The sequence below is a fragment of the Polistes dominula genome, unplaced genomic scaffold (genome assembly GCF_049000335.1).
Source record: "Polistes dominula isolate Pdom_NZ unplaced genomic scaffold, Pdom_raw_medaka contig_73, whole genome shotgun sequence".
Classification (NCBI taxonomy): Eukaryota; Metazoa; Arthropoda; class Insecta; order Hymenoptera; family Vespidae; genus Polistes; species Polistes dominula.
In genome coordinates, this window is record NW_028300951.1 from 8,141,151 (window position 1) to 8,159,597 (window position 18,447).

An 18,447-nucleotide genomic window follows, 5' to 3' on the forward strand; every position below is an offset into this window, starting at 1 on the left:
AATAAATATCAACATTAATAAAAAAATAATAATAATGTTAAAAAATATTTATAAAAAAAAATATATTTATATAAACATTAGAGTTAATCAAAAATTCGTGCGTTTATTGTGTTGTTTCGGATTAGTGCAATTTTTTTTTTTTTTGTATGCGAGTGAAATATTAATAAAGAAGAACTTTTGATTCACTCTAATATTTATATAAAAATATAAAAGAAAAAATATAATACACAATATAAAATTAAAAAATATCAATATTAATTATCTTTTTTTCTTCAAAAAAAGAAAAAAAAAATGTTAAAGTAACTTACCTTAACCAAATGATCGAAAAGTCTGGTATAAACATCCTTAGCCAGGGCATCTCGTGTATAAAGGGCTTGTTCAACGTTCAAAGTCACGTCTACACTTTCAGAATGGCTTCCCCATTTTGATTCGAATTCACGAGACGTCAATTTGTGCGACAACTGTTCCGCAGAGATTCCGAATAGGTAAGCAGGAAAATCGAGAACTAAATAAACGATAAAACGTGATCAGAATAATAAAATGTTTATCATTTTTCATAACACGATAAAATTTCAATTTCACTTCATTTCTAACATTTGAAAACATTCTATTTTTCTTACTTTTTTTTTTATTAAAAAATATAATGAATATACTAACATTGTTTATCAGCAATTTGCGAATAATTTCCTTTTTCAACGAATTGAATATTTCCAACATGAAGTATCCCTGCTACCAACTTAAATATGTCAGATACTTCATTGTTTTGTATTCCCATAACTCGTAAAGCTAAAGAAAGAAAAACATTAAGATCAAATATAAAAAAAAATTCACATTAATTAATTAACATATGATAATAATATTGTTAACACTTTAATGGCCGCACGTGTACGCAGTCAAACGTCGTCAGGGGCCCGGTAATATTTTTCAAGAATTAATTTAAAAAAAAACTTTATTGTCATTCACGAAAAAATTAACATAAAACAAAAAACAATACAAATTTAATTTTATATATAATTTTAAATATATATAAAGTTATAAATAAAATATTAGCCAATGTTCTGGCTATCACACACATGTTGTGTGAGCGGCCATTAAAGTGTTAATGATAAAATTTATAATACCTTTCAATGTTTCTTGAAAATCACGAGCATCGTTGGTACCTTCCACTTTATGATTACCACCATAACTCAAATATTGATAATAATCAAGATCAGTCAATCCCAATTCAGCTGTAAGACAAAAAATACCATTTATTTATATATTTCATTTGTTTTTTAGATATATGTATGTTTGTATACATGTGTCTGTGTGTGTGTGTGTTATATGTGTATAGAATAAAAAAAAATATGTTTCACTTAAATCTCATACGAATTGAATCTTGAAAATTCTTGACACGCGTTTAATGAATTTCTATTCACTTACATTTCATTTGAGAGTCAGCACCGGTTGCCAATTGATAAAATATATGAAAGTTCCTTTCTCCGGGATTGTGACATGTCACTCTGGATTTTTCTAATAAAAAATTCGATATTTTTCCACCGTTTGGTTGTCCACCTGTACCGAATTGTATCTCAACGTATTTACCCTGAAAAAAAAAAGTTAATTAAATAGATAATTTCTCGACATTTTTTTTACACATGAATTAAAAATAAATATGTGTAAGTATAAATTAAAATACCCCCTCCCTTAACTGATTAAAAAAATAGTAAATATATAATATAATATATAATATAAATTATGATAACAACTTTTGTATCTGTCACAAATTAACTTTTAATAAAAAAAAAAAGGATAAATAATTTATTGAGGTTTAAAACTTTTCAATCCGTTCTTCTATATACATTCTTATAAGAAAAATAATTATTACTACGTCATAAAAATAATTCAGAACTTATAAAAAAATTATTTACTTATAACTAAAAAAACAAAAAGAAATGTACGAATATATTTTTAGCATATAATTTATAATAAATATGATAAAAACGTACAAATCTGCTGCTATTATTGTTTCTCATAGTTTTGGCATTGCCGAAAGCTTCTAAAAGTGGATTAGATTCCAAAATCACGTCTTTAACTCTCTGTACTTTTTCACCACCCCCACTTATCCTTGCTATATACGACATTATGTATTTAGCTGCTACAGTTTTACCAGCACCGGATTCACCGCTAAAAATAATACAAATTTGAATTAAAAAAAAAAAAAAAAAACAATCTATAAAAAGATAAGATATCTATATACTTACATAGGTAAATATGTGTATGTGTATGTGTGTATTATTTACCTTATAATAACACATTGACTCTCATTATCGATCAACATGTTTCTATACATGTCATCTGCCAATCCGTAAATGTGTGGAGGATTTTCGTAGGGTGCCTAAACAAAATTAAAAAATTTTTAAATAATAATATATATATATATATATATATATATATATATATATATATATATATATATATAGATTAAATATAAATTAATAATAACGCAAGAATTTTATATATTTTCCATACAAAAATTCAATTATTGTAATATATATATATTTGCATTACAATGTATAATACACACATACGTGGTTGAGTTGAAAAGTTTTGAGCCTGAATATGAAAACAATTTTTTATATGTCAAACTAATTTTTAAATTAATTGTTCGTTGAAACTCAAAAGAATCATATCATTAACCCAATCACGTATGTAGTATATATATAATATACTTTAATATATAAAATAAATTATTTATTTAATTTAATTAGATAATAGAATAATGATAAATAAATAATATAACAATAGTTACATAAAGTAGAGAAATAAATAATTAAATAAATTTATTCACATTAATTACTACGAAACATTTTAATGCAAATAGTAGCTCCTGTAGGTATATAAAACTGTATTACCGACGTAGAAAGTTTAATCATCATTCAGGGGCAATTGATACGAATTCAAACAAGTATATATACTTATTTATAATAATTCTATTTATATATAATTATATATATAAAGAACGTAGAAGTTTATTTGAAAACTTACGGCTCCTTGGTAAATTTCTATTTCCTTTTCACCAAAATATGGCATTTGTTTAAATGGGTTGATCGATACCAGGACAGGGCCGATGCATGTCTGACAAGAATTAAGGAAATTTTTCAAAGTCATGCCGTAACCTCGCAATCGGTTTAACGATTGTAACAAATTTATCTCGAAAAAATGAAGTAAAAGAAGTTTATCGATTGATTTAAAAAAAAAAAATGGTGGAAAAAGACTATAATTATTTTAAAGATAATAACATTTTTTATATTAATTTTTTGTTCTTTTTTGATAAAATTTATAAAATTTTATTTTATTTTTATTATTTTGTTCAAAAGAACAATCTAATTTTGTATTACGTGCTGTTACTCTATGTTAAATTGGTTTTACTATGAAATTTTGTTCTAATCACGTAAAACAGTAATAAAACTGTTGAAAATATTTTTTCGCATATATTCAACGAAATAATCAATAATTTGTCAATAAAAGGATACGAATATATAATCGTCTATATATCTTTTTTTGAGATTTTCGAGAATGGCTTCCTCTGTGATTTTTGGAAGTAGCACCATGTCGTCCACCCCCGAAACTTTGACATTTTGACTTTGCCAATGATAAACCTGAAAGAAAAAGTATATTAAAATTATCAAAAAATGAAAAAAGAAAAAACAAATTATGTGCAATCATTCATTTAGTAATATCTATGTTGATCTTTTAATACAAGATCAATAAAAGAAGATATCAATTTGTTTTAATCGAACGTAACCTAAATACGTTTACTATTTTTAACACGAACATGTCTAAAGAAATTTTTCTTTTACGTATGATCAGATAACTAAATGTACAAAACTTCGATTAATCTTGATTAGTTAAAACCTTTTACAACAGCTTTGGTTAATAGCATTTAGTCGGCACAGTTTTAAAACGAATAAAAAAAATAAATAAATGTAGGTCGTGAAAAGGGTGGCGCCACTGTCGTGCCATTGTCGTAGATCTTAACTGTTTTACCGTCATTAACCCCCATACATCTCGTTTGTCAGTGTGCCATGAAAATCCTATTAGGATTCTCTCTGGCCTTTACGACTTTTAATGATCCTGATTGGTTTTGACAAGCAACGTTGCTCGCTTCGAGAAAATCGATTGAAACGTTAACCTCCAATAAACATTATTCACTTCTCTTGCACTTAAAAACTTTCATGAAAATACAATCTCTAATTTAGCACAAATGTTCCATTCAAAAATAGTTTTTAACAGTCGAATAAGTTCATTTCAATTTTTATTTCTGCATTAAACAATCATAGCAATGATATTCTAAATAAATTTTTAATACTTTCGAATGGTGTGTTTCAACTATTCGACTATAAATATTTAATAATTAATTAGATATTATAGATTTATTTATTGTAATAATTTTGTTAATAAAAATTGAATAGAAAATTCTATTTTAACGAAAAGATAAAACAAAATGTTCGCAAAGATAACAAAACCGAATCTAGCAAGAATATTATTGTTGATATTGTGATTGCACTAATCTATAGTTTTTTTCAAATTACAACAACGATTGATATAATCTTTAATATTATCTGTATATAAATAATAGATTTGATGTGTAGATATGTGAAACTATGTTGACGACACGCGATAATCAGGAATGGTTGGCTGGCTCATTGACAGAAATACTGCAAACGTAAGCGTATTACGTATCGATCCGAACTTTTAACACTTCCTAACATTTCCGTTTGCTTGACGATGAGAAAAGATAACGAGATGAGAGATAATTGTTAAAATATTAAACCTTTCAACCTACTATACTAATTAATATTTCGTAATTCGACGCAAGTGGACCCATCTGTTTCTTTTTCGTAATTTAATTACATTATGTTCTACTACCTTGTATTATTACTTTTCAAAAATAAAATAACTCATGGCAGAAAACGTGTTTCATTTTCCATAGGATTGAGAAACAATTTCTTTTTTTATTTTTGAAGATAATTTATTTGTTTATTAGTATTGTACATATAGGAAACTATTTTATGTGGACAATTATTATATCTGACAATGCAGGTAGTTAATTTTTTTATAATATGTAATTTTATATAAAGATCATATTAATTTTTATAGAAACATGTAGACAGTGACAATATTTCCTAGGATAATTTTTATTCGAAATAATTTATTTATTTATTTAGTATTATATATGAAAAACAAATTATTTCAAAAGTAAGTTGGTACAATTGTTGCATCGAACATTGTGCATATAATTAAAACGACATTTTTAATAATAACTAAACTAATAACTAAATTAATAAATAAACTAAATTAAAATACTTAACTAATTGAAAATATTATTCGTATAGAAATAAAGTATTATTATTTAAATTAATATATTTATTGTTATATTTTAAAGAACAAAAATTCATGTGGTACAATAATTGTACACGACCGTACATTGGTTACGTATACTTATGTAAAATGAAAAAAAAAAAAGAAATGAATAAGAAAATGGTCTTTACCGCATCCTGAATGTGAAAGAAAGAAAAAGAGAAAAAGACAGAGAAATTGTGAAAGAGAGGATGAGCATAAGTTGGTAAGCAGAACAGTCATTGTAGTATAGTTGCACGAGAAGCGGAAATGGTTCTCGTATTTTCCTTTCCTCTGAAATTTTTTTTTCTTTTTCCTTCACTTTCACACTTTTTTAATTATAAGCACAAAATATTCTTCACGATTTGGTAAATCTAAAAACTCTAAGTGCAATTACGTATTTGTTCCGACAAAATGTTGTACAATATTTCATTTTATGATTTTAATTTTATCACCCAATGTTACTTTACTTCTTTTTTAAAACAAAACAAAAATTGTAGAAAGAAGAACATTTTGTATTTTAGTATTTTATTATAGTATTAAATTTTTATTTAATTATTATAGTTTATATTATATTTAATATTATTTATATAATTAATATTTATATTATATTTAAATTATTATAATATTAAAATTTCATTATACAAAGCAACGCAACGAAATAAAATAAAATAACCGGACCAAAGAAGAACGATAAAGAAAATAATTTAAAATTAGACCAAAAAAAAACACACACACATACACTTCCATCCCTTTCCCTAAAAAAAAATATCAAATCACCTAATCGACAAGATAAAAGTAGTAAACAAAAAAATAATTGTTTTTATGACAAATTGAATAATACGAGTAAGGCTACTTTAAAGAACAAAAATATCAAACAACCTTAATCCCAAAGGTTTAATTATTAAAAAAAAAATAAAAATGAAATTATAATTTTCAAATTAGAAGATAATATAACAGTTTCATAGGAAAATTGTATCGGTCATTGTTCTGTTCTTAAACACCTATATAGTCAATGATATAGGTCGGATGAGGTCAAAGAGATAGGCTTGGCTTAATTATTGACATAAATCACTATAGGATATGGTCGTTGTTAGAAGCTAATCTCTGAACGCGCGGGTCCATTGAGGTGATTTCACGGTTTCCGGTTTCTGCTCAAGCTTGGGGTCTCCTGCAATGAAACTGTCTGTTCGTTCACCGGAATTCCGCTGGCAGCTGCCAACGAGATATTCTCCTCCCATCTTCGTACAATCTCGACATTCTACCTTCCAACCCATTTCTCTATATATATATGTATTTCTCTATGTACATATATATAAAGCTGAAGTATAGAAATCAGTTATTCCAAATATTATTTAATTGTAAGTAATATGCAAATTAACTAAAGTTATTCGTTAAAGTATCGAAAATTGTTTTATTTCACAATTTTTCTAGATAATCTGATAATCTATTAGGAACTTATGTTAATTAAAATGAAAATAAAATCTCTATGCTGAAACAATAAGCAACGTTTCTATAAGTTGTTTCTATAAATTAATGTATAATTATATAAATTAAATATTTTTATTTATAATTTTCTACTTAACGCATTAATTATTTATTTTCATTTTACTAACAATAAAAATACAATTATTTTATGTAATATTCTATAATAATAGTTATATTAAACAACGATAATTCGTTAAACGTTATTAAAATTAGCACCTTGAATAAAATTAGCAATTATTTTACTTCATTTATTTATAATTATTCGTAAGTTTTACGTATATTCTTTTTTTTTTTTTAAATAGTACGGATATAATAATTTTCTTACAATTAGATATCATAGAACAAGGTTGTATAATTAATTAATTAATCGTTTAGGACAAACGTAATTGTGAAAAAACGACGATAGTAATAATGCACTTAGCATCATTAATTGTACGCAACTGGGAATATATACAGTATCTATATTATACTTCTTGTAAATATAATCCCCTACATCCAACCTCCCTCTTCCTCCCAACCCCCGTAATAGAGACGTTTATTGTTCTGAACCCGCACGTGCCATTAATCAACATTAATAGAGAAGCTTCCTAGACAATTTCCAATTACAAACTAACAAAGAATTAACATACCATTTTTTTGTCATTAGATTTTTTAAAGATAAAAAATTAAATAATAATATATATATATATATATATATATATATATATATATATATATATATATAAATGATTGTGTGTATGATGTACATAAAAATAAAATTAATATTATATTTAATTATATAATTATAATTAAATATAATATATAATTATATTTAATATAATTAAATTTATATGTGTATAATTTAATTATTTATATAATTATTTTAAAATAATATAATATAATTTAAATTAATAATTAATATATTAAATAATTAACATAATAAATTTAATTTAATATATTATATTATTTAACGTAATATAATTATTTTAAGATAATTTATATATATATTGTTTTATTATTTATCTTATTATATTTCACATATATAAAATATTTATTAAATTTTTATTTCTATTTATATAAATAGAAAGAAACACATTCGGTGACTTGAAATAAATATTAAATTTGTTTTTTATTTTTTTTATCAACGTACTCGATAAGAGCTAAACAATTAACGCTTATTTTCGTGTACTATTTGTAATTACCGAGTTTATAATTATATGTACTTGGCATACAAAAAAAAGTTCGTCGCAAATTTCGTAATCTGCGTCAAAAATAAACAATTTACAAGTAAAGGAAAAACATTGAAACATTATTTAAACTTACAACACACGAGAAACGTGTCTTCAGTTATTTTTTATTATAAAAATATATAATAATACAACTATTTATTATATATTTATACAATTGAAAGAACTAAACGATTTTTCTTCCGTTAAACGAGAAGATGCATGAATTTTATATAAAAAATAAAATAAAATAAAATAAAAAGAAAAGAAACAAACATGGAAGATAATTTTTGTCTGATTTAATGCAACCGATAAGAGAATCTTTCATGATAAATTCGAAGGTAATCGTTTTCGTATCTGATAAGCTACCAAACAGTCGAATAAAGCACGGAAAAGTATTTACACACGCGAATATACGTATTTTCGTTCTGTGAATAAATTCGTGTTATTAAATTTATTTCTTATTTCATAATGCATATTTAATAGATATATTGTATATTAAGCTTTGTTCTTTTTTAAATTTAATAATAAAAATTCAATTTTTTATACGATTATTCAACAAAATTATGTTATTGGTGATTATATGTTTTAATACGGTATTTATATAAGGTAATTTTATATTTTAATACGTATATTTATTAATTATTTAATATTATACGTGTGTATTAGATTGTGTTGAAAAATATTGAGCTTATTTTTTCTCATTTAGTTTTACTAATTACAAAACTATGTATAAAAATAAATGAACGAAAGTAAATATAACAGTTTTCATGTTTAAAACTTTTCCAATTACTATCAACTTATAAGAAATTAAGAGAAACTTGTAAAAATCCATTTTTATATATATATATATATATATTTTTTTTTTTTTAAACATTTCATTAATAAACATATGAAAATATCTTACGTATATACATCTAATCTATTGATTTATTAATAATTAAACGTATGATGTAAACAAGAAACAAAATAAAAAAATGTCTAACGTAGGCGTATTAGAACAAGTCAGAAAAGTTGTTTCGCCATATTAAAGATAATTTTTCTTTTTCTTTTTTCTTTCTTTCTTTCTTTCTCTCTCTCTCTCTCTCCTTTTATCTTTTTATTTTTCTTCGTTCTCACGCGAGAGAAAAAGAAAATATAAATTAACGTTGGGATTGCAAAATATTGGATTCTTTGGTGCGAGCTAAGTTATTTACTACACAAAGCAAGTTTTACGTGTATTACGTTTGAAATAAGTAACCGACCCTGTTACCACGATTTCTGCTATTATAAAGACACATGTATCTGTAAAAAAAAGAAAAAGAAAAATAAAGAGAAAGAGAGAGAGAAAATACTTCCGAGATTAATAACAATAAACATCAGACACAAGGACATTCGTTGGTAGCTATGCGATTTCTAACACTGTAAGTATATATTATTAATGCCTTGCTAAATCCTTTGTCCTCGCATTTTGTTTGACAACATTTCAAATAATTTGCGATGAGTTATAACAACAACAATAACAACAACAACAACAACAAAATGTCAATCGATTAGATCGATGAAATTTCATTTAATTTAATAATATTATCTTTATTTTATTTTATTTTATTTGTTTTTATAATCATTACATGATAGAAAAAAATATTGTAAATTCGTATAAATAAAAAAATTGTAGAATATTATTTTACAAATGTGCTAAGAGAAAAAAACAATACAAAAAAAAAAATTGGAACGAATCGATAGAAACGAATTTTCTTATTAAGCAAATTAAAAGGATAATTTAAAGTTAATGTTTTTAATTATATACATTTATGTCTATAATTTATTTCTCGTATGCAATTAATTGAAATAATACTAATAAGAAGAAGAAAAAAAAAATGAATAAAAAAGATGATGAACGCTATAAAATAAAATTCCGTTAGTTTTAATAAGTTACATAATTAGTGACAGAAAATCAGGACAATAATTAATATCGTATAGTCAGGCGACTGACCCAGTAATAAAGCGTTATATACATGTACACTCCAATTTTCAGAATGAAAACTAGCTCGAACATAATCGGTTAGTTCCGTTGAGTTGATTAAAATGCCGGATAAGGATGGAACAAGATTGACTCATTCTAAGATTAAGAAAAATTTTAAGACACAATGTGTTAAACACGATATACACATTTAACTAATATAAATCATATAAGATAATTAAGTAATATAAAAGAATAAGAAAGACAACGAATTATTTATTAACAATGTCGTCGTCAAAAATAAAATTAATTTTCTATACTTAATAATAATTTACTAACAACAATATCAACTAACTCAAACACATTAAATGTATTTTAATATAAAATAAAAATTAATTTATTATATTAAATAATAAAAATAATTATATTATCACATAACGATATAATAATTAATTTTTTTTTTCAAATTAAATTATTAATTATGTCACTTGTAGATCAAATTGTTCATTTAATTTTAACAACAATTTTCTAATATATAATATAATAAGTTATTATATATTTTATTATATATTTTATATTATTATATATTTATATACTATATATTTTATTATTTATTATTATATATAATAAATTATTATATTATATATTAGATACAATTATATTTAAATAAAAAAATGTTCACACCTATACAAAATTTAATGGAATCTATGTAAACGACAAAAGAAAAAGAAAAAGTAAATTGCCAAAAAAAAAAAAAACAGTGTGAGGCGCAAAAAAAGAATCAGAGAGAGAGAGAGAGAGAGAGATTTAAAAATAAAAATAATTGAAGATAAATATTAAAAATATAAATCAAGAGGATGAAAAATTTACAAACGTTAGACTTATTGGTAGGATAATATCATAAACGTAAAGAACAAGTAGATAATTTCCTCTAGGAATGATCTCGTTCTCTTTCGAAAGAAAAGAAAAGAGAAGGGGGAAGGATAGGGGTAAGGAGGAGGGAGGACTCGTCAAATCGAGCTCAAGGCAACGAGCATGAACTCAATGCAGGTTTTACAGAACCAAATAGAAATGTAAATATGTATATATGTAATACATAAATACATATATTATACATTCGTACGCATAGTTTATGTATACAGGATGATACAGTGTTGCAGATAATAAAAATAACAAAAAAAACTGTATAAAAACACGTATATTTATATATATAAAGAACGACAAATTTAATATAAAGCTAAAACTAAAGCAATAATAAACCATATGTAATATATCGATACACGTACTATATATAAGTACGTATAGGTTATGTATATAGGATGGTATTACAGACAAATAAAAACCAAATAACTTTATATAAACTTGTGTATATATATAATGTTTAATATATAATATATAATGTATATGAGAAACGAAAAACTTAACATAAAGCTAAACCAAATTAATAATTAATATATATGTATATAGTATTAATATTAATATATTATATATTTATTATATATATATATATATATATATATGTGTGTGTGTGTGTGTATTTGTGTGCACCTACTCGTATAATTTCTTCTCATTTGATTTGTTCATTCTATGAACAGGTTCAACACTATTTCATGCTCATTCACGTCATCTTATGACGACAAGTAAAAGAGATACAAAAAGGGAGAGAGAGAGAGAGAGATAAATGACAAGAGGAAACTATAGTTCAAGTAATCTATCCTGTCTCTCTTTCTCTCTCTTACTCTCTTGTTTTCACTAAACCAACAAATACCAGCTGTTCCATGTTGGAAAAACGGTGAATCACTACTTGAATACTCTCAAACGTAATTCTGGTTTCATAAATTTTAAATGGAAATCTTATCATTCGTGATATTTTCTCATGATCAATTTTATAATTCCAAAAAATCATTGGACGATGAATTTTTACGATTTTTAAAGAAAATATTATAATATCTTGTAAGGATACGAATATTGTTTTTTTTTGTTTTTTTTTAATTAAGTTTTGTTTTATTTTCTAGTACTTAAATTCTTTTATTTTTTTAATCAAAATTTAATGATGAAACATAATTTGCTTTTTTTTTCTTTTTCTCTATATAATAAAGTTATACATTACTACAAAATTTTAAATAGTAATAATATTATTTTAGTAATATTATTTATAATAATATTAATTAGTAATAATATTATTATTAGTAGTAATATTATTATTAATATTATTATTATAAAATAATTTTATTCTGCTTCACAAATTATGTGTGTCACATTATATTTAAATATTATTTTATAGAGAATGATTCATATTAAAATTTATATTTAATAATTTTTAAATAATTCGGATATGATTTTAATTATTTCTGGAAAAAAAAACAACAAAAACAAATAAAATAATGTTATATATTATTTTATATTTAATACACTATAGATTATAGAAATTCTTGAAATTATTTTTAATATTTGCTTCTTTTTATCCTTTTTTTTTTTTTGTTCTAAATTATGAACGGTTATTTCAACGTGACAAAACGACACACTAACGCATAAGATGTTTCCAATGTTACCGAATAAAAAAACGCTTAGTCATATGTAAATGTAAATAATTCAAGAGAAAAAGTGTTTCAATTTGTTGAAGGAACGAACAAGCATGGAAAATCTATTAAATCACGTTATTTGTCGTAGTCTATCATTCTGTTCTCTTTTTAAGAGAAAGAGAACAAGACAACAAAAAAGAAGAAACCTATGTCCTACCGGTATAGGTACATACATATGCATATGTATTATGAATAAATACTTTACATAAATGTATATATATGTATTTACATATACATATATATACTGTAAACGTAGGTGTACAAATAACGTCACGCATACTTTCTAATCACATGTACTGTCATTCGATTAACAATCATTTCAGAAGCCGGAAAATCTATAATTATTATTATTATTATTATTGTGAATCTCGTTATCTTGTTAGAAACATCTAATCGAAGTTACGTTGAAATTTTCGATTAGTTAGGCTTTCTATTAGACGTTATACATTTATACATAAACATTGTATATATATATATATATATATATATATATACATTATGTATATATTGTATATAATAACAATTATATAAAAAAAATCTGTAGATTAAAAATTAATATTCGTTTTCTTACAATTACAGGATATAATATATATATATATATATTTAGAAATAGAAAATATTATACATTATATAATATCATACATATTATATATATATATTTAGAAATAGAAAATATTATACAGTTATATAATATTTTATAAAAAAATAATTATATAAAAAATATTATAATTATATAATTTATAAAATATATATATAAATTTTATAATATAAACTATATAAAAAAAATGTATATAATATATAAATTATATAATATATAATTTAAAAAAATATTAATATATAAAATATTATATATTATATTTTTTAATTGTAAGAAAACGAATATTATTTTTTAATCTACAAATTTTGCTTATATAATTTTTATTTTTTAATCTACAAATTTTTTGTATATAATTTTTGTTTTATAATCTACAGATTTCTTTTATATAATTTTTATTTTGTAATATACAGATTTCTTTTAAATATAATTTTTGTTTTTTAATCTACAGACTTTTATTAAATATATTTTTCATTTTTTAATCTACAGATTTTTTGTATATAATTATTATTATTTAATATACGTAATATTTATTTAGTTATTTATTTCAACATATATATGTGTAAGTTTAAAACACTTAAATGTGACTCATTCTCTGTGAACACGACTGTATCTCTCTCTTTTTCTATATTTATTGAAGCTTCGTGTCTTTTCTAAAAATACATACAACACTTATACATACATGTATGCATACATGAATACATATATCGTTGTCTTTGTCCTCCCCTGTCGGGTGACATTCGACCTCGCATATAGTAAAATCTCTCGTACTCTTTCGGATACATTTTCATATCAAATTTTTCTTATTTCCAAAAAATTGTCTCGACCAACCAGGAGTCGTGAAAATTTGTCGAATACGTTTAAGAATTTTATCGTAAAATAAAATTAATATATTATAACAGAAGAGAAAAATTAATTCTGACTCAATCGGATTTAAGATGATTAAATAATAAAAAAAAAAGAATAAAAAAAGGAAAAAAGGAGAAAAAAAAATTAAACGATTTCGTTCTAGTAATAATGATTCATACGAATCTATAACGTCATACTATCTTACATTGTTTTACATGAGACAGACTTATGTGAGTAAAAGTATGATAATCGTGAGAATTACTGAAAGCAAATTTTTAGTTTTAAATTTAAATCAATTTTTTTAATTTTTTTAATCAAAATTAATGAATAATCGAAATATAAACGAAAAATGTAACAAATTCTTATTTTTATTTCATATGGTTTTCTTTTTGTTTTTCATTTATTAAGGGTTTATTAATTTTAATTGTTTAAGGGTTAATCTTTCAAATTTTTAAAAAGCGTTCTTACTTTATATGCGTTATTTAATTAATCAAAGTACATTATTTTTTCAATAAATTTAAGTATTGAAGAAGCATAGGGAATTATACAAAAAAATGTTAATATTATGAGAGGGAGACCATATAAACTAAACTATAACTGTTGTTTCATAATACATCGTACAAAGAGACAATAAGTTTTTGATTTAAAAACGTAAAAGGAAAGTAAAATCGTTACTTCCTCGTCTTTAAACAGTTAAACTAATGAATCGTACGGTAAAAGATTCTTCGATGGTAATTAAATTCTAATCACGATGGTTATTAAAATGTTAGTCATTGATCGAATTCTTAGTAAATATTTCTTATATTAAATCCTATCATAGTTAATATTGGATTATTTTTTGAGATTGCGTGTAGATAAATATTGATGATACGCGTTATGGTATGTCATAGAAAAAAAAATAGTTTTGTTGTAATGGGAAATAAGAAAAAAAAAATAAATAAAGGAAAAGACATCCAAGGAGTGTCCGCGTATTTCTTTCGTGATTCATAACGAAAGGACGAACATAAAAATCTACTAAAAAAAAAAAAAAAAAAAAAACAAAGACATCATACTTTTGTACAAGTGAATTTTATTTTATTTTTTTTTATTTAAATATATAATTATACAATTTTTACTTATTATTTTAATCAAATTGAATAAATTATTCAATTTTAATATAATATTAATAATTAAATTAAAATAAATTATTAAATTAAATAATTACATTAAATTAAAATATGATAGTAAATATATTTTTTATTATATTTTATATAAATTTATTATTTATATAATATATTTAATAATTTATTTATTAATTATATTATTATATTATATTATATATTTATTATATTATATTATTTTATATATTATAATATTATATATTACATTATTATTATATATAATATAATATATTATATATATATATATATATTACTTATACTAAATCATTATATTATATATATCACTATATTATGCTATATGTTATATTGTATTATGTTATATATATACATCACTATTACTTTATATACACATTATTATATTATATTATATATATATAACTCAAATATATATTCGATCTTTCATCGACATATTTGATATGTGTTGACATTTCACTATGCAAAACATAAAAAATAAAAATTCCTATTTTACAATAATCAGACACGTTTTTATAAATGAAAATATCTTATAAAAATAATTGCGGTCATATTATATAAAGGAAACATAATATTTGAATTCTCTTTAAAAAGAAATGATTTCTACAAATCTTTTGTAACTTTACAAATTGAAATTTCATCAAGATAAACTCTTTATTCTTTTAAAATGTACACTTACTTACATATGTCAGAGACTAACTAAACTAAATCCAACAAAACCGGGCATTGAATTCACCGCACGGCTTCCGATCACGGAAACAGCTGCATATAAGTAGAAACTTTTGTACTCTCTACCTGTACGTCATTCTGTCGATCGAACAAAACGAATAAATCTCATTCTCTTGTATTATTACATTGATTTTCTAACCTTCTATCCAAATTGTATTTTATATTATTATTATTATTTTTATTTTTTCTTGTTCTTTTTCAACGTCCTTTTCATTTTATATATTTTATTATTTTATATAGTTTATATAGTATATATATATTCATGTACGTTATTTTATCTATTCTTTTTCTTCTTCTTTTTTTTAAACAAAAGAAAATTATTTTTAACACATTTTGCATACAACTATTTTTCGATCATTTTATATGGGTCATATACGACCCACAAATGTAATAATAATTTGATAATTTCAAATGATCAAATTTCAAATAAAGTTAACACGAAAGGTATTGAATATTATATTATCTTTGAGATAATATTTGCTATAAAACAAATTGAAAATAGAAATCGATTGAACAGAACGTTGTTTAGATTAAATTTTGACACTCAAATAAAATCGAATGAATTTAAACTCGTTATACAATCAATTTGACGTAAAACTCTACTCTATTTTCCTTTTTCTTTTTTTTTTTTTTTAAAAGAAGAAGAAGAAGAAGTAGAAAAAATCCATAAAAGTGATAACTAAGTTTACAAAAAGATTACACTAATGTGTAAAGTAAAGAAATAAGTAAAGATATTTCGATCACTTACCATGTTGACAAGTTAACTTGAATAGTCCTTGAAAAAATGTCACGCGTGTTTCTGCGAAGAATAGAAAATACTTTCTCTCCTCCGTGTATAAATGAAAAAATGAAAAAAAAAAAACTAACTGCTTTTCTTCTTCCTTCTTGATTACATTCAAAATAATTCCAAGATGAAAAAATCAGATCCGAATAAAAATCTTATCAGATTAACACAAGATATATATATATGTATATATATATATATATATACATATATATATATAAAGTTTAATAGCAAAGATCCGTCGAGTTAATTCGACCGTCGAACTCACTGATACACGTGCAGACAATAGCTAGGTACGTATACCTATACATATCTAAATATATATGTGTGTGTAGTTAAGTTATATATACATGTATAATATATATGTATATATGTAACACGAAAGGGACAACGCACTGAAGAGGAGAACATGTAGGAGAAGACAAAAAAAAAAAGAAAGGAAGATGTGTATAGAAGGTAACGTGAGCGCACGCGTGCGCTACCGTCAGCGCAAAGAAAAAAACCGCGAAACGATCCTTCTCCCACTATAGTTCGTTGCGCACTGATCGTATAAGACAACACAATACCGCTCAACGCGATACTACCGCTGATGACGGGTCACGCACGAACTAAACGCACCGCCAATTGGAACGTCATGATATGTGACGTCATTATTCTACAACTTATTTTTTTTTTTAATTTTTTTAGTCGAAATCATAGATCAGTGCAATCATTTTTTAAATAGCAATTTTTTAGTTTCCTTTATTTTGTTGTTTGTTAAATATCATAAATATAAAATTTGTATCGAGTATACTCTAATTATATCGATTTTTAAATATCTATTTAATTTTTTTGGAAATAAAACATTTTATGTTTTAATTATTTAATCATACTATCGTAAAAACTAATTACGTACGAGAAATGTACGAAATTGCTTCAGTGTTTTTCCATTTTTCTTTATTTTAAACGAATATTTATGGATCGATATAAAATCACGGAATTCAAAATGGCGATTTCGATATAAAATTTCAATAATTTACGAAATTATTAGTTCGTTCTATTTTTTGTTTTGTTTTAAGTTAAAATTTGTTTTCTTTTTTCCAGGTAAGAGAGAAACGCGTTGCAGTTTACAGTAATTTTGGTGAAATCGTCAAAACACTTCCGCTTTAAGAAATATAATTGTTGTCCGACTAGCAGTGCAACTGGCTACCGTTAACGGTAATTATAACGATATCGTACAATGCATTTAAGTGACACACTAGAAACAAGTATGTATAACGGTGGTATCTCTTAATTAACGAGACTACTATAATAAAATGATGTTAAACATCACATTATTAAGAAAAATAACAATCGATATAACAATACCTGTTGTAAAAAAATATAAAAATAAATTATATATCAACCTATCAAAAAATTAAAAAAAATAAAAACAGAAAGGAAGAAGAACATAAGAAATAAGATAAGAAATATTTTCTAAGATAAGATGATTCATAAGATCAATTTTCTATATAATGTTAAACTAATCAATAAGATCGGTACATTTAATCGTAATTTTTTTTTTTAAACTAATATTCATATTATATTAAATTAATTTGTCTATTATATTATATTTATTATATTAATTAATTTTGTTTGTGTAATTAATAAGATCTATATATTTAATCGTAATTTTTTTTTTTAAACTAATATTCATATTATATTAAATTAATTTGTCTATTATATTATATTTATTATACTATTTAATTTTGTTTGTGTAATTAATAAGATCTATATATT

At 23.1% G+C, this 18,447-nt stretch overlaps 1 protein-coding gene across 3 annotated transcripts in view; it reads right to left on the reverse strand.

Annotated features, from left to right (window-relative positions):
- Positions 1-17,237, reverse strand: part of LOC107069506 (unconventional myosin-Ie) — a 56,966-nt gene extending 39,729 nt beyond the window's left edge. Inside the window, exons 1-10 of one of the 3 annotated variants that reach the window (XM_089172148.1) lie at positions 16,958-17,237; positions 16,654-16,786; positions 3,516-3,641; positions 3,028-3,117; positions 2,283-2,377; positions 1,989-2,166; positions 1,423-1,585; positions 1,122-1,229; positions 658-786; positions 309-505 (exon numbers count right to left, since the gene is read on the reverse strand). In XM_089172148.1, the coding sequence (XP_089028274.1) occupies positions 309-505; positions 658-786; positions 1,122-1,229; positions 1,423-1,585; positions 1,989-2,166; positions 2,283-2,377; positions 3,028-3,117; positions 3,516-3,641; positions 16,654-16,656 (1,089 nt within the window). In that variant the 5' untranslated portion in view covers positions 16,657-16,786; positions 16,958-17,237. Of the gene's footprint in view, positions 1-308; positions 506-657; positions 787-1,121; positions 1,230-1,422; positions 1,586-1,988; positions 2,167-2,282; positions 2,378-3,027; positions 3,118-3,515; positions 3,642-16,653; positions 16,844-16,957 lie in introns of all 3 variants that reach the window. The other 2 variants (XM_089172147.1, XM_015326886.2) reach the window with 2 other exon arrangements.
- Between the last annotated feature and the right edge of the window lie 1,210 nt (positions 17,238-18,447).